Consider the following 26,963-nt stretch of genomic DNA (forward strand, 5'->3'; position numbering starts at 1 on the left):
TTTACAGCTCCCCTCTTCGTACCTCAATACTCAGCGCTGGAGATGTTCATTTGTAGAGATCCAGATGCATCATCCTGCGTCTCAGGCTGATTCCGTGGTTATTTAGGCTGGTCTGGTACCTATCCAGCTCGACTCAGGGGACCGGCTGAAAAAGGGGTCCCCTACTCCTCCGCCATCTTAACTCCTCTCTTGTACCTCAATACTGAGCGCTGGAGATGTTCATTTGTAGAGATCCAGATGCATCATCCTGTGTCTCAGGCTGATTCCGTGGTTATTTAGGCTGGTCTGGTACCTATCCAGCTCGACTCAGGGGACCGGCTGAAAAAGGGGTCCCCTACTCCTCCGCCATCTTAACTCCTCTCTTGTACCTCAATACTGAGCGCTGGAGATGTTCATTTGTAGAGATCCAGATGCATCATCCTGCGTCTCAGGCTGATTCCGTGGTTATTTAGGCTGGTCTGGTACCTATCCAGCTCGACTCAGGGGACCGGCTGAAAAAGGGGTCCCCTACTCCTCCGCCATCTTCGCTTTATCTAATTCTTATTCATTTTTATATTTCTGGCCTTCAGCATAGAGTCTGACCAGTGGTAGGCTCTAAACTGTCTAAAGTAAAATAACCTTGTGTGCTCCCATTTAAGCCTTTCTTATTTTTCTCAGTGGGAACTGTGCAGTTAACTGCTTTTGTGCTGGTCTGTAATTTATTGTCAGAAGTCATCAAGTATGTAAGTGGTAAATGTGACTTTTTTCCTACATTCAAGTCCACATCGAAAACATGCTTTTGCACATCAAGGGATGTATTTAACAGTTTTACTTTCCTGGCTGTTTGTAAATTTGTCCCTTGAAAATCTTTCCAAAATGTCTACGTTTTTAATATCTTTTTTTTTTAAGATTTTATTTCGAGAGAGAGGAGAGAGCTTGAGTTGGGGGAGGGGCAAAGGGAGAGGGAGAAGCAGACTCCCCGCTGAGCAGGGAGCCCAATTCGGGGCTTGATCCCAGGACCCTGAGATCATGACCTGAGCCGAAGGCAGGTGCTTAACCAACTGATCCACCCAGGTACCCCTTTTAACTTTTGTAACCATCCTAGACTACATTTTCCGTGACTCCACAAAAAAAATGCATTGTATTCCAGTGTACGTGCATGTTAACAGGGCAGTCCTATATTTTTAACTGGATGGTTTTTTTTTTTTTTTAAGCCCAACTGAATATAATGAAGATTCTTTTTTCTTTTTTTTTTTTTTTTTTAAGATTTTATTTATTCATTCGACAGAGAGACAGCCAGCGAGAGAGGGAACACAAGCAGGGGGAGTGGGAGAGGAAGAAGCAGGCTCCCAGCGGAGGAGCCTGACGTGGGGCTCGATCCCAGAACACCAGGATCACGCCCTGAGCTGAAAGCAGACGCTTAACGACTGAGCCACCCAGGCGCCCCTATAATGCAGATTCTTAAACTATTTATACTTAGTTTCTTCTTAGTGGACTCACAGTACTTGGGTTTCATGTAAATATTTGTACACATTCATTTGTTACAGAACAATTCTAATTCCTCTTTAGGGCACAACTAGAGAATGAAAAGAAGAAGAGGGAGATAGCAGAAAAGGAGAAGGAAAGGATAGAGCGGGAAAAGGAGGAGCTGATGGAGCGGCTGCGGCAAATCGAAGAACAGACGGTGAAAGCCCAGAAAGGTAGGGGTTTCCTTTTTGACATTGCGTTCACTGTTGTTCCTCTTTGTCTGATATTTCCTCACTCCTGGTAAATCTCATTTGTCTTGTAGAATGATTACACTTAATTGTCACGTTTATACATAATGGGATCACATCATAAACATATTTAACTGAGGCACACACAACGCTCCTGTGCTAGTTTCTCTTTTATTTACTTAAACACATAGGTGTTTTCATGTGGACCCTTACTTACGGTTGGAAATGACTGTAAATATTAATTTGTTCCTCTTACAGTTCAGGGTTCCATAAACACACATTTTCAGTACTTGCTAGCATTTAAATGAAAGCCATTCTATTTGATGCTTTAGGGATATTTAAGTACTTTAAGGCATCTGAGTACTTTAAGACATTTTAAGCTGTTCTGACTATAATAAAATCTTTTGGAACTCGATCTCTATATTTTATTTCAATATATTAAAAAAAATACACAACACATAGAAGTGGGTTGGTTTTCGGTGAGAACCTACTTCCTATGCAGAATGTAACCAAGATGCTACCGTGTATAGAAAGGATATATTGGATTTCGAGAGTGGTTTAGTAAATAACTCTAGGGTATGCTACTTTCAAACAACAAATAGTAGGAAGAACAGAAGAAATAAGGTATTGAGCAAAATAAGATTTTTTCCCCTTCCTAAGCAGAAGTTGGTGGGGGAATGTAATGTGAAATATATGCTATTTGTAAAACTAGAATTAATACCTGCTTTCCTGACAACTAGTAGAAGCAGCCAGTGGTTTTATTACTCTGAGTAGAATAATAACCTTAAAGTTTATTAAATAATAACGTTATTTAAGGTTATTTTCATTCCTTACATCAGGCGCCCAGGTGGGGAGATGCTCTTGAGCAGTGGGGAGAAGAATTTGCAAATGGGGAACTAGAGGAGGAAGTCACAGAGATTGCTGTAAACCTGCAAACTGGTTGATCATTCTAATTCCAAGAGGATTGGAAATGATACTTCTAAGAGAAGAAATAGAAAAAAAACCCTAGGCTTTATTCCTAATCATTAGAAGCCTCACTTCTTAGACCTAGAGAACTATTTAGTTCGGAGGTCAGAGGTATTAAACATACTTGCTCGCAGACCATAACACAAGGGCAGAACTTGTTTTCTGAATTTTAGCTTCATGCTGTTTCTACTCCAGGTGCCTTTTTCATCAATTAAAGTGGCCCTTTATGAAGTGCCTACTTTGTGCTACATTTTAGAAATACAAATAAATAGCATGAATGGGGGGGAATCTGTGTGGCTGTCAGAAATAAGATGTATTCATAAAAATATAAAGTGAGGTAATGTGTACTAAGTGCATGTGAATACAGTAAGCAATTAGAGGAAGAATGCTGTAAAAAAATGGAATGTGTGTTTTCTTAAAAAAAGGTTTTAAGAAATTTATAATACTGGTATGATTTTAAAGAAAAAATTGAATGATAGAGCTTTTTAATTTACATATATCTTTTTCTAAGAGAATAGCTACTTATTAAACTTTTCAATCTTGTTTAGGATGTATAATAAAAATATTAATGATTTACACACAGAAATCTACTCAAGTCAAGAAGCACTAAAGAGTATAAGGAAGATAGAACATAAGAAAAAATGTAGAGTATCCCTATCAAGACAATTTCAAATCAATCATCCTGTGGAAAAGGACATCTAACTTGTGTCTTAGGTTTTTTTCCCCCTAATAATAAAGCTTTTCCAGGCTGTCCTAAAATCTGCATGATTGTCTTGTAATTTTTGCTAAATTCTCACTCAAATGCAGTAACTCTGGTCATACGTAAGTCATAATATTTAGTAGATAAACCTAGAAGTTTTTGTTTGAGAAGAAACTTTTCTATACTTCATTGTCATTTAAAAATGTTTTTGAAGTCATTTTTATTTGAAATGAGTTATAAATCATTTAATAGAACCATTCTACCATTTACCTTTGCATAATTCATAGTTACTTAATCATTTTAAACCATCTCTGAAGGTATATTTGAGATATAACAGAGCCAGACTTGCATTCACTTATTGTCCCAGCAAATATCAAAGTGAAATCCCACCTTGAAAAGACAGACCACAAGAAGGAGTTGAGATACAGTGTTGTCATTCATTCTACATACTTATTAGGCACCTGGTGTATACTAGGTACTATTGTATTGGGGATACAGTACTGAACAGATAAGGTCCCTGCTCTCGTATAGCTTATGTTTTACTGAAGAAAGACAGAGTAATAAAATTAACAGATAATCAAGATCATTTTATGTTTTAAGTGCTTGGGGAGAAGTAAGCATGATAATGTGATGAAAGCTCTTGTTGAGAGTAGAGAGGGACTTGTCCATTTTACGTATACGTTGTTTACAGATAGGAATTAAATAATAGGAGTCAAGCTTTAATTCTGTCATTAACTTAGAATATGACCTGTAGCACGTCATTTTAACCTCTCAATTTCCTTAGGTCTCTAATTTCTAAAATGGAAGTAAATAATCCCTAATTTAATTTTCTGAGATTTTTTTGGAAAGTTTTTTAAAAAAATTTATTTGAAGTATAGCATACATATAGTAATGTGCATGCCTCTTAGTTATCAGGCTTACTGAATTTTTACCAACTGAATTTATACTCTGACTTCCCAGAACAAGGTACAGAATATTACCTGCACTCAGGGAGTCTTCCTTGTATCCCTTCCCAGTCATTTTTTCATCCCAAATGTGACATGAATCATTCTGATGTATATCCTCATAGAATTTATTTATTTATTATTTTTTTAAAGATTTGTTAATTTTTGCGAGAGAGAGGAAGAGAGAGATCACATGTGCACGAGCAGGGAGAGGGGCAGAGAGAGAAGCAGACTCCCCACTGAGCAGACTCCCCACATGACCCTGGGATCATGACCTGAGCCGAAAGCAGATGTTTAACCGACTGAGCCAGCTAGGCACCCCCATCATAGAGTTTAGTTTTATTTTTAATAGCTCTGTTGAGATACGAGTCACAATACCACATGGTTTTAACAATTTAAAGTGTGCATTTTAATGGTTTTTAGTATATTCAGAGTTATGCCAATGACGCCACAATTTTAGAACAATTACATCGCTCCAGAAAGAAATCCCATACCCATTAGCAGTCACTCTGATTTTTTCTGAGCCCCTCCTCCCCCAGTCCTAGGCAACTACTAATCTCCTTTCTAGCTCTGTAGACTACATGTTCTGGTCATTTCATATGAATGGAATCATGTAGAATGTGGTCTTTGGTAACTGTCTTTCATGCAGCATAATGTTTTTGAGGTTCATGTTGTAGCTTGTATCAGGCACTCATTCTTTTTTATGGCTGAGTAATGTTCCATTCTGTGGATATACTGCATTTTAGTTATTTAGTATTTGGCAAACATTTGGGTTGTTTCCACAATTCGGCTATTGTGAGTATGTTGCTACAAACATTTGTGTACTGGTTATTGTGTGTTTTCATTGCTTTTGAGTATAAACCTGGGAGTAGATTACTGGGTCATATGGTAAATTTATGTGTAACTTTTTGACAAACTGCCAAACTGGTGTCTAAAAGGACCGTACCATTTTACATTCCCGTGATCAGTGTATGATTTGTATGATCCACATTCTCACCAGCACTTGCTAATGTTAGTCTTTTGGATTATGGTCATCCTAGTGGGTGTGAAGTGCTACTGTGGTTTTGATTTGCATTTTCCAAATGGCTAATGATGTTGAGCCTCTTTCCATATGCTTATTGGCCATTTATATATCTTCTTTAGAAAAATGTATTTTCAACTTTTCTTCCCATTTTTCAGCTGTGTTGTCTTTTTGTTGTTGAGGTGTTTTTTCTCTACCTTGGTACAGATGTCTTATGACATACCAGACATATGATTTGCAAATATTTTCTCCCATTCTGTGGGTTATCTTCACCTTGATCATGGTGTTCTTTGAAGCCCAGTGGCTTAAATTTGGATGAAGTCCAGTTTTTTTTTTAAAGGATTTATTTATTCATTTGGAGAGAGAGAGTGAGCACGGCGGCGGTGGGGTGGGGGGAGAATCTTAAGCAGACTCTGCACTGAGCACGTAGCCCAACGTGGGGCCTGATCACATGACCCTACGATCATGACCTGAGCTGAAACCAAGAGTCAGAAGCTTAACCACCTGCGCCAGCTAGGTGGCCCTGGAGTCCAGTTTATTTATTTTTCGCTTGTGCTTTTGGTATCTGCCCAAGAACATCTTGTTTGGTTTTGAACTACATGTAAGTGAATTCATATACTCTTCTATTTGCTTCTTTTTGTTCAAAACCTGGAGCTGTAGTTTGTTCTTCTATGTGGTTGTGTAATACTCTGTTGCATGTAGATACCACACTGTACTGATGATAGACATTTGGGATAGTTCTAGTTCCAGCTATTATAAACTAAGGCTGCTGTGAGCATTCTTAAGCATAGCACTTAGGTATTAATTTTGGGGAGGTACCTGCACCCAGGAGTGGAACTGCTGGATCACTGCCACCATTTTTCCAAAGTGTTTGTATCAGTGCTCATTCCTACCAGTGAGTGAACGTAAGTTGATTTGCTCTATATCTTCATTACTTTGATGACTTGTTTTACTGTCAGGGTTTCCTTTTGTGTTCTTTGTTCAGCCATTCCTGTGAGCACAGTTAGTACAGTGCATTTTCTTGATGGCTGATGATTTGATTTTAAGCACTTTTGCAAATGCTTATAACAATCCGTAAAGTGTCTTAAATGCCTTTTTCCTATTTTTAAAAATTGGATTTTCTTCTTTTTTTTTTTTTCTGACCGATCTGTAGTTCTTTTCATATATTGTTAAAATCTCTCCATGGTTTACCTTTTTTCTCTCTCAATATAAGTGTCTTTTGATGAAGAGAAGTTCTTATATTTTAAGTTCCATTTATCACTCTTTCCCTTATGGTCGTGAACGTATTATTTTTTACTACCTTCTAGATACTGCTTTACCTTTCACGTTTAGGTCCATAATCCATATGTAACTGATTTTTGTAGGAGTCAGGGTTATTTCTTCCCGTATGTATTTTCAGTTGACCCAGACCCATTTATTACAAGGACTATCCTTTCCTCATTGAACTACAGCAATCACCTTTGTCACAAATCCAGAAGACAGTATGTATGTAGGTCTGCTTCTGGACTATTCTGTTCCACTCACCTATGTACCTATGTCAATTTTATTGTCAGTGCCACACTGTTCAGTTACCAGTTGTATCTAGAAAAACTTGAAACTGACATGTCTTATAAGTGAGTAACAGGCGTACAAGAAAGTACATGTCAATGTACAGTAGGAAGCAAGGGCAAGCTCTTAGGCTCCCAGATAACTTAGATTTCACATTATCTTTTATGACATTAATTGTTTTTGGTTACGTATGCATACTTTTATAAATTATTCTGAAGTTGAGAAAAGGAAAATAATGACTTGATAAAGTTATTATTGGGAGCCGTTTAGTTTATAACAGGACAAACCACAGCTCCAGAAGAGTTTATTATCTGCCAAGACTGGACCACTCAATGGGAGTCAACAGTCTGGATTTTCTGCCTATTTCACAGCACAGATTCTCTTCTGTGGTATTGCAAGGTGATACACCTCCCAGATCATTCCTCAGTTGGTAATTTCTCTTTCTGTTTGCTGTATTAACTGTACTTTTTCTTTCCTCCTGTCTTCTATTCATAATCCTCTTCTATATAGAGAGCTTCTGGGAAAGAAGTTCTGGAGATTGATAGTCCAAGAGAGGAAAGTTATTAGCTATTGGGATGTCTTTGCTGCACACTTCCGTGGGTTGAGGATGTGGTAGCAGTGGCTGAATGTGGTGACAAGCTCCATAACTCTGATTTATCTTCCAAGTTGGCATTTATTTCTAGCTTTTCTGTTGGGTTCTCTCCCACCCCCACACCTCTCTGGCCTCTATAAATCTAGCCTTTTCAGATTTTCTTTCCTTAACGTTTATTCTAAGCCACAGGAGGAACTTCACAGGCTCTTCACATTTGCAGTTCTAATGGTTGGTGGTTATAAGTATTTTATCTTTTGGGGGGATGGCGCTTTAATACATGATTCTACTCACTCAAGATTTTGCTAAAATAAAAGTAGTAGTGTATCTGTGTCCCTGTCAGAGACCTCCCAAATTTTATGTTTCCTTATAGGGGGCTATGGATTGTGGACCTAAATGTTGAAGGGAGGATGGAATTTCTAGAAGATAGCATAACCATAAGGAAAATATTGATAACTTGAACTTTAATAATTATAAAGGGAACTCTGGCCCTTGACATCTCTGCAGAGGGTTTGTAAGATGCCTGAAGATCTGCTTCTGCAGTATTGTCAGTGTTCCTCTAGATTTTGCATCTTTCCTCGTTTGCTTTTTTTTCAGCTTTCCTAGATAAGCAGTATCTATTATAGTTATGTTAATGTCCTTGTTTGCTAACTGCAATATCTGGATAATCTTTGGGCCCATATAGTAGTCTTTCTTTTAGGGGTGTCAGAGGGCGTCATTTGGTCCCATCTTCCAGGTGTACCTGGGGTAATTTTGGTTGCTTGCCCAACATCGAGTTTGAAACATTAGGGAGACCTGGGATGATGTTATTTAACTTTAGAGAGGATTTAATTTTCTTCTGACAGAATATGTGCAGATCACTGGTGGAGTTGAGCAGGGTTTCAGGCTTTGTTAAGGTTGGTCTCTTTCTGGTTTTTCCCTCCCTGCTAGTCCGTACAGCCTTGGGGGTGTCTTCTGAAGGACTGCTTATTTTGGCCTCGCAAGCCTTAGATGTCTTGGTAGTCCCCAGATCGAAATCTGTGTCTTCTCAGGCTGGTTCAGTTCTGCAGGCCTGAGGCTGCTGCAATCTGCTCTGCTTTTGTTCCACTCTGCTGGGAATAGTAAATACCTACTTTTTGTATACAAAGTAAGCAAATACACAATACCTGCACAAAACTATATTCTTGTTTCCTCTTCTCTCTTACATAAAATGTAGTATACTGCACATATCCTTCTGCACCCTGCTGTTTTCAATTAATACACTCTTGAATGTCCTACGTATATACTCAAAGAGATCTTCCTTCCTTTTTTTTTTTTTTTGTATGGTGGTGTAACACTCCATTGCTTAGATGTAGGACAGATATTTTTAAATTGCATTTTTAGTGAGTAATTGGTAATCACATTCTTAATTCTATGAATTCTAAGAATTAATGACTGTGGAACTTCTTTGCTTTTTTTTTAACAACAGTTTTCTTTTCCTAGGGAAAAAATGTACTTAATAACTATTACCTTAGACTGGGAAAAGGAAGAAAACTCTGTAATCCTTTTGGGATATTTAGTTCATTAATGTATTTTTTTACTAATTCGTTTGCAGTTACATAGTTTCTAAGCTTTGCCCTCAGGGTAACATTTGGCTTGCAAAATCTTAGACCTGTCAGAAATCAAATTTGTGTTCAAGCCTGATTGAGAAAGAGAGGTTTTCCCAAGTTTTATTAGCTTGAACTTAACTTCCTTGATCCACTCCTAAACGCCACAGTGGTCTACATCAGTGCAGTGCTGTTACTGAGAGAATCAGCTTGTTTTTGAAAACTTTCATCTTCATCCTGAAAGAGCTGGTCTTCTAAAAGAAGCCGTATTCCTTGGTACCCTCTTACCATGTGCCAGACTTCAAAAATTGTAGGTCTTAGATTTTTATGAACTAGAGAGGCAAAATATTGATTCTCTTTCTTAGCTAATCCTTCCCTGCGGGTGTTCTAATGGGATCCAGGGTCTTGGAGGCATGTTTGTGTTGTAGAAATATTCTAATACGTGGATTTGTAAACTTTCCTGTACAGGGCCAGATAGTAATATTTCAGGCTTTGCAGGCCACATGGTCTCTGGTGCAACTATCAGCTCTGCTGTTGGAGAAAGAATGAAAGCAGTCATGTACTGTACATAAACGCATTGAGGGTATTGAACTGAATGAGGGTATGAGTTCCAGTAATACTTTATTTACAAAAATAAAGCATTGGGTTAGTAGGCCATAGTTTTCCAATCTCTGTTCTAACTCCTTTAACTGGGGAGGAAAGAAATAAGTCATTTCAAAACCTTCCTTTCTAGAAGAGACTAGAATAGATTCAAAGTTTTCAATTTATTTTCAACGTTTAAAACAATTAACACTTTTGTATAATTCTTAATAGATCACAAAAGAGCCATTGCCTTGTCTAAATTTTTCAAAATGATATTTATTGCAAAAAAGTTGGTAGAAAATAATATTGGGGGATATTTAATTGAAAATTTAACTTTAAAACCCAAAATTAATTTTTCTTTCGTCTTTCATAGTCCAGAAGGAATTTTTATGAGAGAAGAAGCATTGTTTTTATTTTCTTTTGTTATTTGTTTGCTTGTTTAGATAAATGATACAGCCATGAGTTTTGTGCGCTTTATTTTACATATTAATCAGCCAGTTAGAAAGAATGATCCTAAGTTTGATGTTAGCTTGATGTCCCAGTTTTAGAAGGCAAATTCTAAAATGAATAATCCTAGAGTTTAGCTGTGGCAACACCCAGTGTTATGTACATTTCATCTTTATAGCCAGATAGCCACATACAATTTTTACATTATTTTATCAAGAATTTAAAATTTAACCAGAGTCATTTTTCTTCCTACCCCTCTCCAAAACTCGCAAGTCTTAACTGCAGTTAACTAAATTAATTCTGACCAAGACAAACAAAATTAAGAGGGGTAAGAAGTATGTATGTTACAGTTAGCTTTCAAACCTCATGACCTATAGATTTTTAGTTTTTCCTCCTTCCTGGAGTATACAGAAAGGGAGAGTCATTCTTTGTAGAACATTGCACCCTGTTAATAGGTGACATTCTGTTGTCTTCTGTCACAAGATGTCCTTGTTTTTAAACAAGAGTTGTCAGAATAATGTTTAAAATTAGTACTTTTAAGCTTATTTAAATATTTTTGGCTTTGTGCTGATAATATTTTCCTTTCTCATTCAACTCTCACTGAACAACAGAATTAACTTTATGATCTGTACACGTAAAGATTAAAATTGATGTCGCTTATCTCTAAATATTTATTTCGTCTTCAAAGTATTTCGTACTTAAAAGTATTTATTAGGCTTTTGCCAAGTTAAATCAAAGTATATGTTCATTTGCAGGTGTGCTAATTTTAGATTAGATTCTTTGTTACCATTTTGGCTTCTTTTGATAGTGAGAATAATTGCAATTAACCATTGTTTGGGGGGGTGTACATATATTTGACAGAACTAGAAGAACAGACTCGAAAAGCACTGGAACTGGACCAAGAGCGAAAACGAGCAAAGGAAGAAGCAGAAAGGCTTGAAAAGGAGCGTCGGGCTGCTGAAGAAGCCAAGTCCGCTATCGCAAAACAAGCTGCCGACCAGATGAAGAATCAGGAACAACTGGTCAGGAACCTGTCTTAGTCCTGTCTCAGAAAAAAAGAAAAATTTAGACAAAAGCATGAAGCAAACCTTGTAAAATTAAGTATATTAGATCTTCTGGAAAGCAAACCAAAGACACAAGTAACCTAATAACAAAGTGTGGAAATAAACTTAAAAATTTTATTTCTATCTTAAAAAAAAAACCAAAAAACTTAAAAATGAAACAATACAATATCACTGGGGTCTATTGTTAACAAAAGATTTCTGATTCACTTGAACTTTGCATAAGCCACTAGTGTGTTTTACTTTAGATAAATTGACAATATGTTCTAATTCCTTCTTAAAAAATAACTGTAGGCCATAATTTATTGGGTGTTTGTTTAGTGGACTTGCAGATACTGAGTAGGCATGACATTTAAAAGATCCTGGAATTAAATATTTGTTCAGACATTTACTTGATATGTGTCCTTGGGTCTTTCTGAGCCCCAGATCCTTCCCTTTGAAAAAAAGGAATAAAGGCACCAAATAGGATTGTTGGGGAATCCAATGAGATTATTTGACTACATACTCTTTAAACTATAAAGCATTACACAAAATGCAATTTTTTTCTTTTGTAGGATTTAGCAAGTACTTTATTGATCAAAGTTAAAAAAGAGCACCTGAGTTGCACATTTTAAGTTCCTGCTACTGAAACCAGAAGAACTACTTGTCTATAAAATAATAAAACTGCCTTTACTTTGTCTCCTTACTAGTTCATTAGACCTACTATAAATACTTATGATCTTAAATACTACTTTTTAAAAAATGAAAGACTAAGAGAATCATATAAAACAGCCCAAGCATGTACATTAAAGCTTTGTTGACAGAATTTTAAGTTTTGAAAAAAATGTTTTTTAGTATTGGTAATTATATTCTTTATTTTAGGCAGCAGAACTTGCTGAATTCACTGCCAAGATTGCACTTCTAGAAGAAGCCAAGAAGAAAAAGGAAGAGGAAGCTACTGAGTGGCAACACAAGGTGACCGTCTGTTTTTTCACTCAGTATCATTTATTGAATATTTTTGTTCCCAGCAGTATGCTGAGTTTGTAGAGATAAATATAAGACACGGTCACAATTTAGAGGAAAAAGATACCTGTGTGTATGAATGTGTGTGTGTTGTAGTAATTACTACTCTGTTGGTGCAAGCTAAATACTTTGGGAACACAGAAGAGGTGATTAATTTCTGTGGGAATGAGGCAGGTGTTGGGGAAACCCTTGTAAGTTTGAGGTGGATCTTGAATAATAAAGTCAGTTTTGAGGTAGAAAAGATTGAGAGTGTTTAAAGGCTGCAAAGGTCATCATTCCAGACAGAGGTAACTGAATGAGTATAGGAAGTTTGAAAGTACGTGGCAGGCTTGAAGGACAGCCAGTAAGTAAGCAGAGCTTTAGAGTAAAGGTTCAGAAATCTTGAGAGATGTGGCTGGGAAGTTACAGAGGAAATTAAGTTGTGAAGAGCTTTAAATTGCAAGATGATAGGGAGTGTCTGTAGACATTGGGCTTTTAAGATTTTGCAACAAGATTGTGATATGATCAGGTATGATTTTATAAAAGTAACTTAAAAATCAATGTAGAGGAACAGGGATTGTTGAGAGACATCTTGTGGCAGACCTAAAAGGGCATGGCAGTCAAATAATGGATATGAGGAAGTCGAATTAGAGGGGTGCGGTGAATATGATACATACTGAGATTTTTTTTTAAAGGTTTTGTTTGAGGGGCGTCTGGGTGGCTCAGTCGTTAAGCATCTGCCTTCGGCTCAGGGCGCGATCCCGGAATTCTGGGATCGAGCCCCGCATCAGGCTTCTCTGCGGGAAGCCTGCTTCTTCCTCTCCCACTCCCCCTGCTTGTGTTCCCTCTCTCACTGGCTGTCTCTCTCTCTCTGTCAAATAAATAAATAAAATCTTTAAAAAAATAAAATAAAATAAAAATAAAGGTTTTGTTTGAGAGAGAGAGCACAAGCCTGGGGGGAGGGGCAGAAGGAGAGGGACAAGCAGACTCCCTGCTGATCAGGGAGCCTGACATGGGGCTCCACCCCAGGGCCTTGGGATCATGACTTGAGCCGAAGGCAGACGCTTAACCTAGTGAGCCACCCAGGTGTCCCATACTGAGATTTCTAATATAAGTTCCTCAGTAGATGATGCCACTACCATCTGAAATAGTACACAGGTGAAAAATCAGTTTAATTCAGACTTTAAATAAACATTAACTCTTCAGTGCAACTATAATAATTTTTAACACCCAAAGGTGTATAGTTATATGACTTTTCTGCAATGAATATGAATACTTTTCTTTCACTCTTACTTAAATTTTTCTTTGTAGCAGTTTAATTTTCATAGGGAAATTTTGGTAACATTGAGAATTATGTATATGTGTGTATATATGACTCTCAAAACAATAGATCTCTGTTAACCCATTGCACCACTTACTTTATTAGAATTTCAGAGACACATAAACTTTTAAAAATAACACCACAGAGGCAAATCCTGTGAATTATAGAAATGAGGAAGTGACACAAAAGAAAAATCACATTCCCACAAGCCAGGATCACTATTTTAACACCTTAGTGCAGATCCTTCTAGGATCTTTTCCTGTTTCCATATGTGTATATATACGTGTTTAGAATGAGGTCATACTGTACATAACTCTTCCATTTTAGTCACTTTTCATCTCATCTGTATTAGACTATATTAATAAAATTTCAAAATTCAGATATAATTGATGTGTAACATTAATTTCAGGTGTATGACTTCATTATTTGATGCTTGTATATATTGTGAAATGAGTTAACACCCATCACCAAACATAATGACAGATTTTTTTCTTGTCATGAAAACTTTTAAGATTTACTCTTTTAGCAACTTCCGACTTTGAGATCTGCAATACAGTAGTATTAACTGTAATCTCCATGCTATATGTACATTACATCCCCCATGACTTATTTTTCTTACAGCTTGGGAGTGTGTAATTTTTTTGTTTTAAGATTTTATTTATTTCGGGTAGAGAGCAAGCATGAGTTGGGGGGAGGTCTGGCAGAGGGAGAGGGAGAGAATCTCCAGCAGACTCCCCATTGAGCGTGGAGCCCGACATGGGGCTTGATCCCAGGACCCCAAGATCATGACCTGAGTCAGACACTTAACTGACTGAGCCATCCAGGCACCGTGGGAGTTGGTACTTTTTAAACTCTTCTCCCATTTGCTCACTCCCCACCCTCCCTGCCACCCCCCACTTCTGGTAACCAGGAATTTGTTCTCTGTATCCATGAGCTCTGTTTAATATTTTTACATTTACATATAAATGAGATCATATGGTGTTTGTCAGATGTATTTCACTTTGCATAATACCCTCAAGTTCCATCCATGTCGACACAGATAGCAAGAGTTTCTTTTTTATGGCTGAATGATTTTCATGTGTGTGTGTACACCACACTTTGTTTACCCATTCATCCGTTGATGGATGCTTAGATTGCTTCATATCTTGCCTATTGTAAATAAGGCTGTAGTGGACATGATGGTATATATCATTTCGAGTTAGTGTTTTCATTTGGGGGGATAAATACCTAGAAGTGGAATTGCTAGATCATAACGGTAGTTCTATTTTTAATTTTTTGAAGAAGCTCTGTAGTGTTTTCCATAGTGGCTGCACCAGTTTACATAATAATAGTGTACACAGTTTTCCTTTTCTCCATATCCTTGACAATGCTTGCTATTTCCTATCTTTTTGATAATAGCCATTTTGGGTGGTGTGAGGTGGTAGCTCATTGTGGTTTTGATTTGCATTTCCGTGTTGATTGGTGATGTTGAGCCCCTGTTTCATGTACCTGTTGGCCATCTGTATGTCTTTTATGGAAAAATATCCATTCAGATCCTCTGCTCATTTTTTAATCAGATTGTTTTTTAACTGTTAAGTTGTATGAGTTCCTTATATATTTGGGTATATGATTTGTAAGTATTTTCTCCCATTCAGTAGGTTGACTTTTCATTTTTTTGATGGTTTCCTTTGTTGTGCAGAAGCTTTTTAGTTTATGTAGTCCCACTTACTTATTTTTGCTTTTTAACTTTTGGTGTCAAATCCAAAAAAATCATTGCCAAGACCAATGTCAGTGAGCTTGCTCTAAATGTTTTCATTTAGGAGTTTTATGGTTTTTAGGTCTCGTGTTCAAATCTGTGATCATTTTGGGTTGATAATTTTGTATGGTGTAAGATAGTGGTCTAGTTTCATTCTTTTGCATGTGGCTGTCCAGTTTCCCAACACCCAGTTATTGAAGGGACTGTCCTTTCCCCATTGCATATTCTTGGCTGCTTCGTTGTAAATTAATTGATTATATTTGTGTGGGCTTATTCCTGGGCAGACTGTATTCAAAATTGACCCAAAATCTTCTATAGCTAATTTGCCAGGGCAGTGTCCAAATTAGGACTTTGAATTATGTATGTTTGCTCTAAGTCTCTTTTAAAGTAGAACAGGCCTTTTAATGATACTGAATTATTGGAAGGACCTGCAGATTGTCCCTTCTCCTTTGTCTAGTTGCTTCCTCATGGTATTATTCAACTTGTCCTTTTATCATCAATATTTCTTGTAAACTGAAGATAGACCTAAAAACTTGAAGGATTCAAGTTAAAAAGTTTTTGGCTATGATGCCTCATAGGTGAGACCTCCATATAATTTATCACCCGAATTAGAATATATTTTAGACTGAAAGGTATTATTATTATTAATAATTATACCAGGACAACAGTGTAAAGCAGGACTTTTCTAGGAAAACCAACACAATATACCACCCAAACAGTTGGTGATGTTGGATACTTCCTGTTGTATCACCTCAGAAGACACTTACTACCTGGTTAACCTACCATTAGTGATTTTAATTGATCACTGGATTAGAGTAATGATGGTCTGGTTCTACCATTGACTGGTGACATGCTCCCCCTTGTGGCTAAAACGTGATCTTTTAGATGTGGCATTCTTTGGCATTTTACTAATATTAATCATCAACCATTTGATATTCTCATCAACCATTTGTATAACAGTTTTAGTAACATTTGATCATTCTTGCCAGAATTAACAATTTTATTAGGTTTTGCAAAACAGTGCATTTTAATTCTGTCACTCCTACTTGCTGGCATTCCTCTATAAAAACAGAGCTTTCATCAGTAAGGCTTGTTTTCATTACCCTGAAATATAGTTTCTTTTACGAAGGAAGGATAACTTGATTCTTTTAATTACCAATTTTCAAAGGAAGTTGCTGCTAAACTTATTTTTAATGTTCAGGCTTTTGCAGCCCAGGAAGATTTGGAAAAGACCAAAGAAGAACTAAAAACTGTGATGTCTGCTCCCCCTCCACCTCCACCACCACCAGTCGTTCCTCCAACAGAAAATGAACACGATGAGCATGATGAGAATAATGCTGAGGCTAGCGCTGAATTATCAAATGACGGGGTGATGAACCATCGAAGTGAAGAGGAACGTGTAACAGAAACTCAAAAAAATGAGCGTGTTAAGAAGCAACTCCAGGTATTTAAGATTTGCTGTTATATGCACATTTATAATACAGTTAGCATTTCCCCAATTTATTAAGATAAACTTATTAAAAAGGAACAAGTGATTTTTAAAAAAAATTTTATATATACATATATATATATATACATATATATATACTTTATGTTCAATTGGCCAACATACAGTACATTTTTAGTTTTTGATGTATAGTGTTCAACAATTCATTAGTTGCATATAACACCTGGTACTCATCACTACACATTCCCTCCTTAATGCCCATCACCCTGTTATCTACCCTCCATCCCCCTCCGTTCAGCAACCCTTAGTTTGTTTCCTGGAGTCCAGAGTCTCTCATGGTTTGTCTCCCTCTCTGATTTTTTTCCCCTTCGGTTTTCCTTCCCTTCCCCTTGAGTCATCCGCGCTATTCCTTATGTTCCACATGTGAGTGAAACCATATGATAGTTGTCTTTGTCTGCTTGACTTATTTCACTTAGCATGATCCCCTCTAGTTCCATCTGTGTCAATGCAAATGGTGGGTATTCTTCCTTTCTGTTGGCTGAGTAATATTCCATCGTACGTATGAACCACGTCTTCTTTATCCATTCATCTGTTGAAAGACATCTGGGCTCCTTCCACAGTTTGGCTGTTGTGGACATTGCTGCTATGAACATTGGGGTTCATGTGCCCCGAATCACTACATCTGTTTCTTTGGGGTAAATACCCAGTAGTGCAATTGCTGGGTCGCAGGGTAGCTCTATTTTTAACTTTTTGAGGAACCTCCATACTGTTTTCCAGAGTGGCTGTACCAGCTTGCATTCCCACCAACAATGTAAGAGGGTTCGCCTTTCTCCACATCCTCGCCAACATATGTTGTTCCCTGTCTTGTTAATTTTAGCCTTTCTAACTGCAAGGTGGTATCTCATTGTGGTTTGATTTGGTATTTCCCTGATGGCTAGTGATATTGAACATTTTTTCACGTGTCTGTTAGCCATTTGTATGTCTTCTTTAGAGAAGTGTCTGTTCATGTCTTCTTGCCATTTATTGAGTGGCTTGTTGTTTTTTTTTTTTTTTTTTTTAAGATTTTATTTATTTATTTGACAGGGAGAGAGAGCCAGTGAGAGAGGGAACACAAGCAGGGGGAGTGGGAGAGGAAGAAGCAGGCTTCCAGCAGAGGAGCCTGATGTGGGGCTCAATCCCATAATGCCGGGGTCACGCCCTGAGCCGAAGGCAGACGCTTAACGACTGAGCCACCCAGGCGCCCCGGCTTATTTGTTTTTTGGGTGTTCAGTTTGAGAAGTTCTTTATAGAGGAAAATTTAATTAATTAATTAATTAATTTATTTTAAGCCTTCACCACTAACCTGGCCTTGTGGTTGGTTTGTGAGTGCTTGGCCTATAGTCACCTTGTTTCATTTCTTCCATTGTAGCAAATGTTTGTTAGCCTTGGGTGATTAAGCCTTAACTGGTAAGTTATTCTTTAATTACAGCTTGACTCAACGTTAAAAGGTAGGAAGTATTTTAATGCTGCTTAAAAGACAAATTTAGTTTTTAACCAGTGAAGTCTGCATTAAAAACAATATCATTTAATAGACTGTGTGTATGACATTACATAATCTGAATTATTTGTTCACATTTTATAAAGGCAAAAGGTCAGTTTATTAAAAGCACATAATTAGATCAAAATAGGAAATTTTAACTTTAAAAAAAAGTGATGGGATAGTTTTAATAAATACATTAAGATTTTGGAGAAAGTTTCTCTTACGGCATGGATTTTAGATCTTGCAGTAGCATTCTGTACTATCTCCATTGAACTTTTTTTTTTTTTTTTTTTTTTTTTGTAAGTCATTTCAAGTATTCTATGAGAAAGTTAAGGAAATTTAGAATAATACATAAAATCATTATGGTTGATGTGTGTAGAAATGAAAGGTAATGGGGGTATTCCTCCCTCACCACTACCTCTACTGTGACTACAAGTAAAACAGAGTTACACACTTTAAAGAAAAAGATGTGACTATGGGATTTTAATATACGAAAATGTAGGATTTGTGGTGTGTGTATTTTTGTCTTTAAACCTTTTTCATAAGCTTTTTAAAATCTGTGAAAAAAAATAATAGTCATTTTATTCTTTTTAAAATATAGGCACTAAGTTCAGAACTAGCCCAAGCCAGAGATGAAACCAAGAAAACGCAAAATGATGTTCTTCATGCTGAGAATGTTAAAGCCGGCCGCGATAAGTATAAGACTCTGCGACAGATTCGACAAGGCAACACCAAGCAGCGGATTGATGAGTTTGAAGCCATGTGAGAGCTGTTATTTTGCATACATGTTCTTCATAAGCTGAACCACCAACAGAGAAAAGCAGGCCTTTGCAGATGTGATGGAATGAATCCCACCTTGCCAAAGCACTTACACCAGTTGACTGTGGTGGCTAAAGACGTACTTGGGGGGAGCTCTTCAGCATTAAGGCAGTGTGATGTCATGCTTGATTTTTTTTTCCTTTTGGGCCAGGGAGTGGAGGACAGCGTTCCATCGCCTCCTGTCACATTTTCAGTTTCCATTGTTTTTTTCTGTTGGAGATTAACACTAAGGATCATGTCTGACAAATGTGTATGTGTGATTTCAGCACTTTGTACAGTTCAAAGGATGATGGTGACTTAATGAGTGTTTAGCTAGAGTGCTCTGTTTTCTTTTGCCCCTTCCATATTCTGCCTGTGTATATTTCCACGTTCTGTCTCACTCATATTTCCTTGGCGTGCCCTTCTATTTTGCTGTGCCAATAGCGTAATTCTGCCATCATACAGATCATTGGCATGGTTAAAATGAGGGTAGGCGACAGGGTAGACAGTCTTTGATAATTCTGTAGAAGACGGCTATGAATCATGAAAAGGATTAGAATATTTAATAGTGTAGCATACAGCTGGTGGTTAATGTTTTTAAGTCCCAATTTAATTATATTATTGGATATTTAATATTTGCTTACTTAATTACAGTTACCTTTGACAGCTGAATTGATTGGTGTTTCATCTCCTGTCATCCTTTGGTTTTCTTTGCCTACCATTCACAAGGGTGTAGACAGCAGATAGTAGTTCCCTAGGAGAATTTACTGATGAAACACTACCTGCAAATAGTAATTGTCTCTGAAAGATTAAAAAGTCCGTTCTTTCATACACTGATTTAGACAAACAGATGTTTAATTTAAAAAAATCATTTGTTGGTAATTTATTGTAATCATTAAAAAAAAAAAACAACCCTGGACCTTTCTGGAAGGGCAGCAAATGAAAACATCAGTCCCAAAGAGGGGACAATAATACTACCTCACTACTACACCTGTGGTGACTGGTTGTTCCAACCCAGTGGAGTATGTAAGCTCTGTGTTCTCTAATACATACCAATACTTTCAATCGTGCAAAGGGTATTTCTGAGATTTCCTTTTCCTTCAGAATATCTTAGAGTGCTAAATTTTTACTGCCTTTTTGTTGAGCTTAATTGTGGGACTCTGATTTATATTAACATTGTAAGCTCTTGCTGATATACTATCTTCCTGGAGGGGTGTTGTATGTCCGAGGAAGAAGAGTGTGTGTGTGTGTGCATGCGCGCGCGCGCGAGAGAGAGAGAGAGAGAGATTTGCCCTTGTAGCATATGAATGTCTGTACCTTCATTTCTTGATATAATTGTTACATAATCATTTTAGCAGATTTGGTTTTTAAATCATTGTGCTTATTTTTTTCATTCTCTAACTAAAAATACTTCAATTTGGTTTGTTAATCCTATTTTAGAAATTATAATTTTAGATTATATTGAGTTCAGTTATGTCTTAAGAAGAAATCTTTCCAGTTTGAAAGATGTTCTAATATTCACATGTTCTAATATTTTCTTCATTGTAAAACATCTAGACTTGGAGATAAGGAAAGCCTTGTTTTCTCTGTGTGGTTCAGCTACTTTTCATTTGGTATTATGCACTCAAATTTACATTTATCTATTAAAATTGCCATTTTGTTAAGCATTTTTCATGCACAGTAGATTCGAGTTGTGTCTGAAAATATCTCTTGTGCTTTTTTGATTTTGCTGACTATAAAAGGATTAATCTGGGCAGACATATGAAAAGGAAAGGTTTCATTTAATATATTTTTTTGGACTTTGTAGGACAAAAGATAACTGGTTAATAACCTTGAAGTGACTGTTGTATGGTGGCTGTGCACATGCTTCAAAACGCTGCGGAAGAGAATATTTCTCCTTGCAGCGCATTAGAGGGATAGATGGTGAACTCTGCTCTTCGTGCTTTAAAGCATAAGTGTTCACTTTTCCAAAGCGTCAAAGCCATTGCCATAGTAAGTGAAAACTTGGACTTCCATTGGATTTTTATTAATTTTCTACATTTTGAATTGTGTGCACTACCATTGCTACATCAGTTTGATATCAGTGTTGAGAAACTACCAGTTATATTTGCTGTTTATAATCTGTTTGTAGATTAGGATTAAAATGGATTTAATCCATTTTTAGAGCTGTGTGAATTTTTCTAAACAGGAACAGCTATTTGCAATATGGGTTTTCATAGCGATTAAACCAGTTATAACTCTTATTATTAGCAGTTGAGAGCACATGTTCATATAGCAATGTAAAATATATTAATGGGTATTTGGTAAATTCCAACAGGCTTTTACCATTAGCATAATTTTGTGTTGTACAATTAAGTTACAATTACATCTATAATTTTGGATAACATTCATTGGTTAACAATAAAGTGACAAAACCTCATGTCTTCAAGGTCCACTGTTGTTATTTAACATGGATTTTTTGTATATTTCTGAAAATTATAATCTTTATTAGACCCATGAATCATCACATCTTAAAAATGAAATATGGATAGGGAAAATTTTCAAAATCCTCATAGATTTATCTTCCCCCAAATTATACCTCTTTTGGTATGGAAGTAATAGTAATTGTTGATTTTGTGAAAAATTAAATTGTTAACTCGACTCTCTTGATAACAGAAAATCATTTAGGATTTCTGGTCATTGCTTTAATTGTATATTGTTTATAGTTTCTTTTTCCTAAGGAAGATATAGTTTCATTGTCATTGATTAATCTTGCTATTAAAATTCTAATGTTCTTTAAAGAACCATATGCTAAGTGCATTTATTTAAATACATATTTTTATTTTAAGGTGACATTACATTGCAGTTACCATAAATCTAGAAGGTTATTGTCTTTTTAAAAGCTTCTTCCTGATTTTTAACATAAAAATTATTCTTCTTAAATAAGTTATAAATCTGTTCTAAAAGGAAAAGCTGGGTGTCTGCTCAGTTTACAGTAATACTTAACTGTCACTTTATTATTTTTTCTCAAAGGCAGGTAGTGATTTCCTTATTCCAGTCCTATCAGAAAAGAAAGGGGAATTTTGTAGGATTGCTTTATATCTAATTTGAGTTTTTCTTTAAGAATAGAATTACCACTTACAAAGTTATCCTAGACTATATTGGAACTCTCACTCCTGGTGATCATTAGAGAATTTCAATATTAGTGTTACGATTAAAAATAAAAAATGCCCACTACTTTCTGTCTCAATTATTATTACCTTGTTAATTGATGGCATTTGTAGAAACGAAGGTAAAAACTTTTTAGATCCAAAAGCATCCCATTCTATGTATGTATGCATGAGAGAAACAATTGGTCTTTTTAAAATCTAAAGCTATAGACTTTTAAGTTTAAGGAATTACAGCCTTTACATTAATTCACTGAACTGATTAGTAAACTAAAATTTAGATATCCTTAAGAAGGAGAAGGGAAATCATTTGAATAGGGAGCTCTACTGGTAGACCCCTTCCACTTTTAAGTTTGTTCTAAATGAGCAGAACTTAAGCATTTTCTTATTCTGCACTTCATTTTGTACTTAGAAGATAATCTATCATATACTCTATTGTGGTTTACCATGTAAAAGGGCAGCATTCTAGTACATTTCAGAAGTTCAGGGGATTCTGCAGATGTTCTGATAACTTCATGAAATGTCAAGGCAATCCTTACATTCTACATTGGTGGTGAGGAGACCTTGGCTCATAGTGTTTCACATATTAAAGCTTATCACATTCTCATCCTTGACTTTTCCAGTAAAACAATCTTAACTCCCATTTTTTCCTAGTGGACCTACTTCTTAATATATCCGTCTTTCAAGATTTTAAGAGCTGCTTTAAGATTTTCCTTCCAGAAAGATCCTCCTCCTTGCTTTGTTGCCTCAGTATTTTGACTTCCCTTAAACTCTGTGATACAAGAGTTAGCTGATTTCGGATTACATATCCTGCTTCAGGAGTTGGAGTATCCATCATTTAACCACAGAATTTTAAGATTAAAATTATGACTGAGATAATTACCCAATGGCACATCTCTTAAATTCAGGTTTATGTTTGGCTCTGGAGTTTTCCAGATTCTAATTTAAAGACCTTCATTTAGCCACTACATTTTTATACTCTATACTCTAGGATATGGCAGCAAGATTAGAATGATGGCGACTCTGTTTTGGCCTATCTTAAAATGTGGAAGTTAATACTTATTTACCTCTTAGATCATTTGCATTAATCTGGTAAATACTAGATTTCTTTTAAGATGGCAGCATCACTTTGTTGATTCATGTTATTTGTATGCCCAGATTCCTCCGTGCTTATATGAAGTCAGTTGCTTCCATCCATGTAATTTATTTTTATTACTTGGTTCCAATTGTTCACTTTTATTTAATGATCATTTAAAAAATTAAGATTCAGTTTGATATTTATGCATGTCATTTAGTTTACTCCTAAAAGTGATTATACTGATTTTTGTTACTGTTGACTAAAGAGCCAATGTCTATCTTCCTAGTGATAATAATGGCATCAGAATCTCTGAGATTTATGTGATGATCCTTGGAAAAGTTCCTTTTGATAAAACATGGATTTATTATGTGAAATTATTCTTTGCTGTGTTACAACGTATGCTATGATATCCCTTCTAATCTTTTTCAAGTTAAAATGTCTTAACTTACGTGTTAGACCTAGAAATGTGTGTATGTTTTAGACTTAGAAGGCAGTACCTCCCCCCTCCCTTTCCCTTGGTTTATACTGAAAAGTCCATGTAATTCAAGTCTAGCACTGGAATCCTATATGCCATCACTCCGTTTATATAATTGTTTACTTTAAAATTTTAGCTATTTTGGATAAAAGATACAGTTGTATGATGAAAGAAACTACAACATAAAGAAGTTCAGTAGAAGAAATTAACGAATAAGGATGAAAATAAGAATATGTAGTAGAGTTTCTCAAGTTTGCTTATTTTCTAGTAAATTAATTTTTATTGCATAGGTCAAATTTTAAACACTGTATTTAAAGATATCTTTAAAAAAGTGCCTAACTGCAAAAGTTTTTCTATCTTTATAGTAAAACTCATTTTATATCATACTGACAAACCAGTCAAGCATAGTAATTCGTAATATTTGTATTAAATGTTGAGAAGTTTCATGGAGTCAGTTTTCAGTTGAATCTTCATTTTTTTAGTTGTTAAAATATATATAACATAAAATTTACCATTTTAGCTGTTTTCAAGTGTACCATTCAGTGACGTTAACTACATTCATGTTGCACAGCTGTCGCCACTTTTCCATCATGCCAAACAGAAACTGTACCCTTAAAACACTCATTCCCCTCCCTCTGTCTTCCTAGTCCTTGGGTACTGCCACTATCCTACTTTTTTCTCTGATTTGACTACTTTAGGTTATTCATAACGTTTGTCCTTCTGTGTCTGACTTCTTTCACTTAGCATAATGTTTCCAAGGGTTATCCATGTTATCATATGTGTCAGAATTTCGCTCTTTGATAATATCCCTCTGTGTGTGTGTATCATTTTTTTTAATCCATCAGTCAGTGGACATTTAGATTGTTCCCATGTTTTGACTTGTGAACAGTGCTGCTGTGTACACTGGTACACAAATATCTGTTCTAGCCCCTGTTTTCAATTCTTTGGGGTACATATTCAGAAGTAGAATTGCTGAGTCATGATCATCTTATGTTTAATTTTTTGAGGAATTGCCATGTTATCTGTGCAGCAACTGTACCATTTTACATTCCCATCAGCAAATACATAAGGGTTCCAGTTTCTCCACATCCTCACCAACAGTTGGTTTTTTTATTTGTTTGTTTTGGAGAATGGCCATCCTAATGGGTGAAGCGGTATCTCATTGCCGTTTTTGATCATTTCCCTATGATGCATTTCTCAGATGCTGAACATCTTTTCATGGGCTTATTGACCAGATGTGTACCTTATTTGTGGAAGTGTTTATTCGTGTTTTGTCTACTTTTAAATTGGGTTGTTTGTTTTTTGTTGTTCCTGAGTTATGCGAGTTCTTTATGTATTCTGGATATTGATCCCTTGTCAGATATATGAGTTGTAAATAATCCCTTGCCAGATAGAAGAGTTGCAAACATTCTCTTCCATTCTGTGGGTTGTCTTTTCCTGCTTTTGATAGTGTTTTCTTTGTTCCGCAGAAGCGTTTAATATTAATGAAGTCAACTTATATTTTCTTTTGTTGCCTGCGCCTTTAATGTTCATTTTTTTTTTTAAGATTTTATTTATTTATTTGACAGAGAGAGAGACAGCCAGCAGGAGAGGGAACACAAGCAAAGGAGTGGGAGAGGAAGAAGCAGACTCCTAGCGGAGGAGCCTGTTGTGGGGCTCGATCCCATAACGCCAGGATCACGCCCTGAGCCGAAGGCAGAGGCTTAATGACTGCGCCACCCAGGCGCCCCAATGTTCATGTTTTTTAAAGAGAAAAATATTTTTTTGATGAAGGTATTACTGAAAAGAGGCAAGGCAGAGAATGATTTTGTACAGTGGTTAGTCTATGAAGAGTAGGCTGTCTTGACTGGGATAGGAAATGTGATTTCACTGTGCACAGACAACAGGATGGTGAAGGCAGGGAGGGCTGGACCAGGGATTTATGGAGCCTTGAATCCTGTGCTGAGGTGGGTTAGTTGGATTTGAAGACATCTGGTGCTTTTTGGGAATGCAGTTGCTAAGGGAACAATAACTAAACTTTGCTCCAGAGGAGAATCCATGCTGCTGTGTAAGGTGTGCTAGAGAGTGTGGAATGTAGAAAAAGCTTAATAAAGAACTTCATACATAGTAATTAGCCTGAAGAAAGGCTGTGGTCATGGTGAACACTTATGTTACTGCCTTCTGAGAGTTTAAAGGAAATACCTAGATGTAGTTTACTCTCATATTTGCTATGTGTAGTTAATATTTTTTTCTTCTGCTTATTTTCCAAATGATCTCTTTGGGAAGAGTTAAGGCCTCTGTTTTGCTTCTTTTATCCATGACCTTTTGGAGAGAGGTTCTTCAGTGGCACAAAAAGAGAACCAGAAGTGAAAGACATTTGAGAACAAATGCATTGGATTCTGAGTGCTAATTACAGGTGTTACACTCTCTTGTACTCCCAGTTTTGTTTTGTTTTTAAGATTTACTTATTATTTTCCAGAGAGAGCACGTGCAGCAGTGGGATGCAGAGGGAAAGGGAGAGTCTTAAGCAGACTGCACTGAGCACAAAGCCTGACACTGGGGTCAGTCTCATAACTCCGCAATTACAACCTGAGCCAAAACCAAGAGTCAGATGCTTAACTTACTGCGCCACCTAGGTGCCCCTGTACTCAAGGTTTTTTTTGTTGTTTTTGTTTTTGTTTTTTTTATAATATTTTTTATTTTTATTTTTATTTTTTATTTTTTTTAAAGATTTTTTATTTATGTGACAGACAGCCAGCGAGAGAGGGAACACAGCAGGGGAGTGGGAGAGGAAGAAGCAGGCTCCCAGCGGAGGAGCCCAATGTGGGACTTGATCTCGGAACGCCAGGATCACGCCCTGAGCCAAAGGCAGACACCCAACGACTGCGCTACCCAGGCACTCATATAATATTTTTTTATTATATCATGTTAGTCACCATACAGTACATCCCTGGTTTTTGATGTAAAGTTCCATGATTCATTAGTTGCGTATAACACCCAGTGCAGCATGCAATACGTGCCCTCCTTACTACCCATCACCAGCCTATCCCATTCCCCCACCCCCCTCCCCTCTGAAGCCCTCAGTTTGTTTCTCAGAGTCAAGTTTTTATAAGCAATTTCAGAGTTCTGAATTAGATGGTCTGTTTCAGCATATTTCTCTGGAATCTGATTTAGACACAGATTCCAGATGCATTGTCTTCCCCAAAGTGTAATGCCTGACCAAGGTTAATATCCATGTACTTTGTATCACTAATACTTGTTTGTATTTGAAAACTATTAATGCAGGGGTGCCTGGGTGGCTTAGTCGGTTAAGTGTCTGTGTTTGGCTCAGATCATGATCTTAGAGTCTTAGAATCAAGTTCTGCAT

At 36.5% G+C, this 26,963-nt stretch overlaps 1 protein-coding gene across 4 annotated transcripts in view; it reads left to right on the plus strand.

Annotated features, from left to right (window-relative positions):
* Positions 1–26,963, plus strand: part of RDX (radixin) — a 90,118-nt gene that overhangs the window by 44,321 nt on the left and 18,834 nt on the right. For 2 of the 4 annotated variants that reach the window (XM_040631244.1, XM_040631245.1), the window contains 5 exons: positions 1,549–1,679; positions 10,918–11,078; positions 11,979–12,071; positions 16,356–16,598; positions 18,722–18,882. In XM_040631244.1, the coding sequence (XP_040487178.1) occupies positions 1,549–1,679; positions 10,918–11,078; positions 11,979–12,071; positions 16,356–16,598; positions 18,722–18,882 (789 nt within the window). Of the gene's footprint in view, positions 1–1,548; positions 1,680–10,917; positions 11,079–11,978; positions 12,072–16,355; positions 16,599–18,721; positions 21,338–26,963 lie in introns of those variants that run through there. The other 2 variants (XM_040631246.1, XM_040631247.1) reach the window with 1 other exon arrangement.

Source organism: Ursus maritimus, unplaced genomic scaffold (assembly GCF_017311325.1).
Source record: "Ursus maritimus isolate PB19 unplaced genomic scaffold, ASM1731132v1 scaffold_16, whole genome shotgun sequence".
Lineage (NCBI taxonomy): Eukaryota > Metazoa > Chordata > Mammalia > Carnivora > Ursidae > Ursus > Ursus maritimus.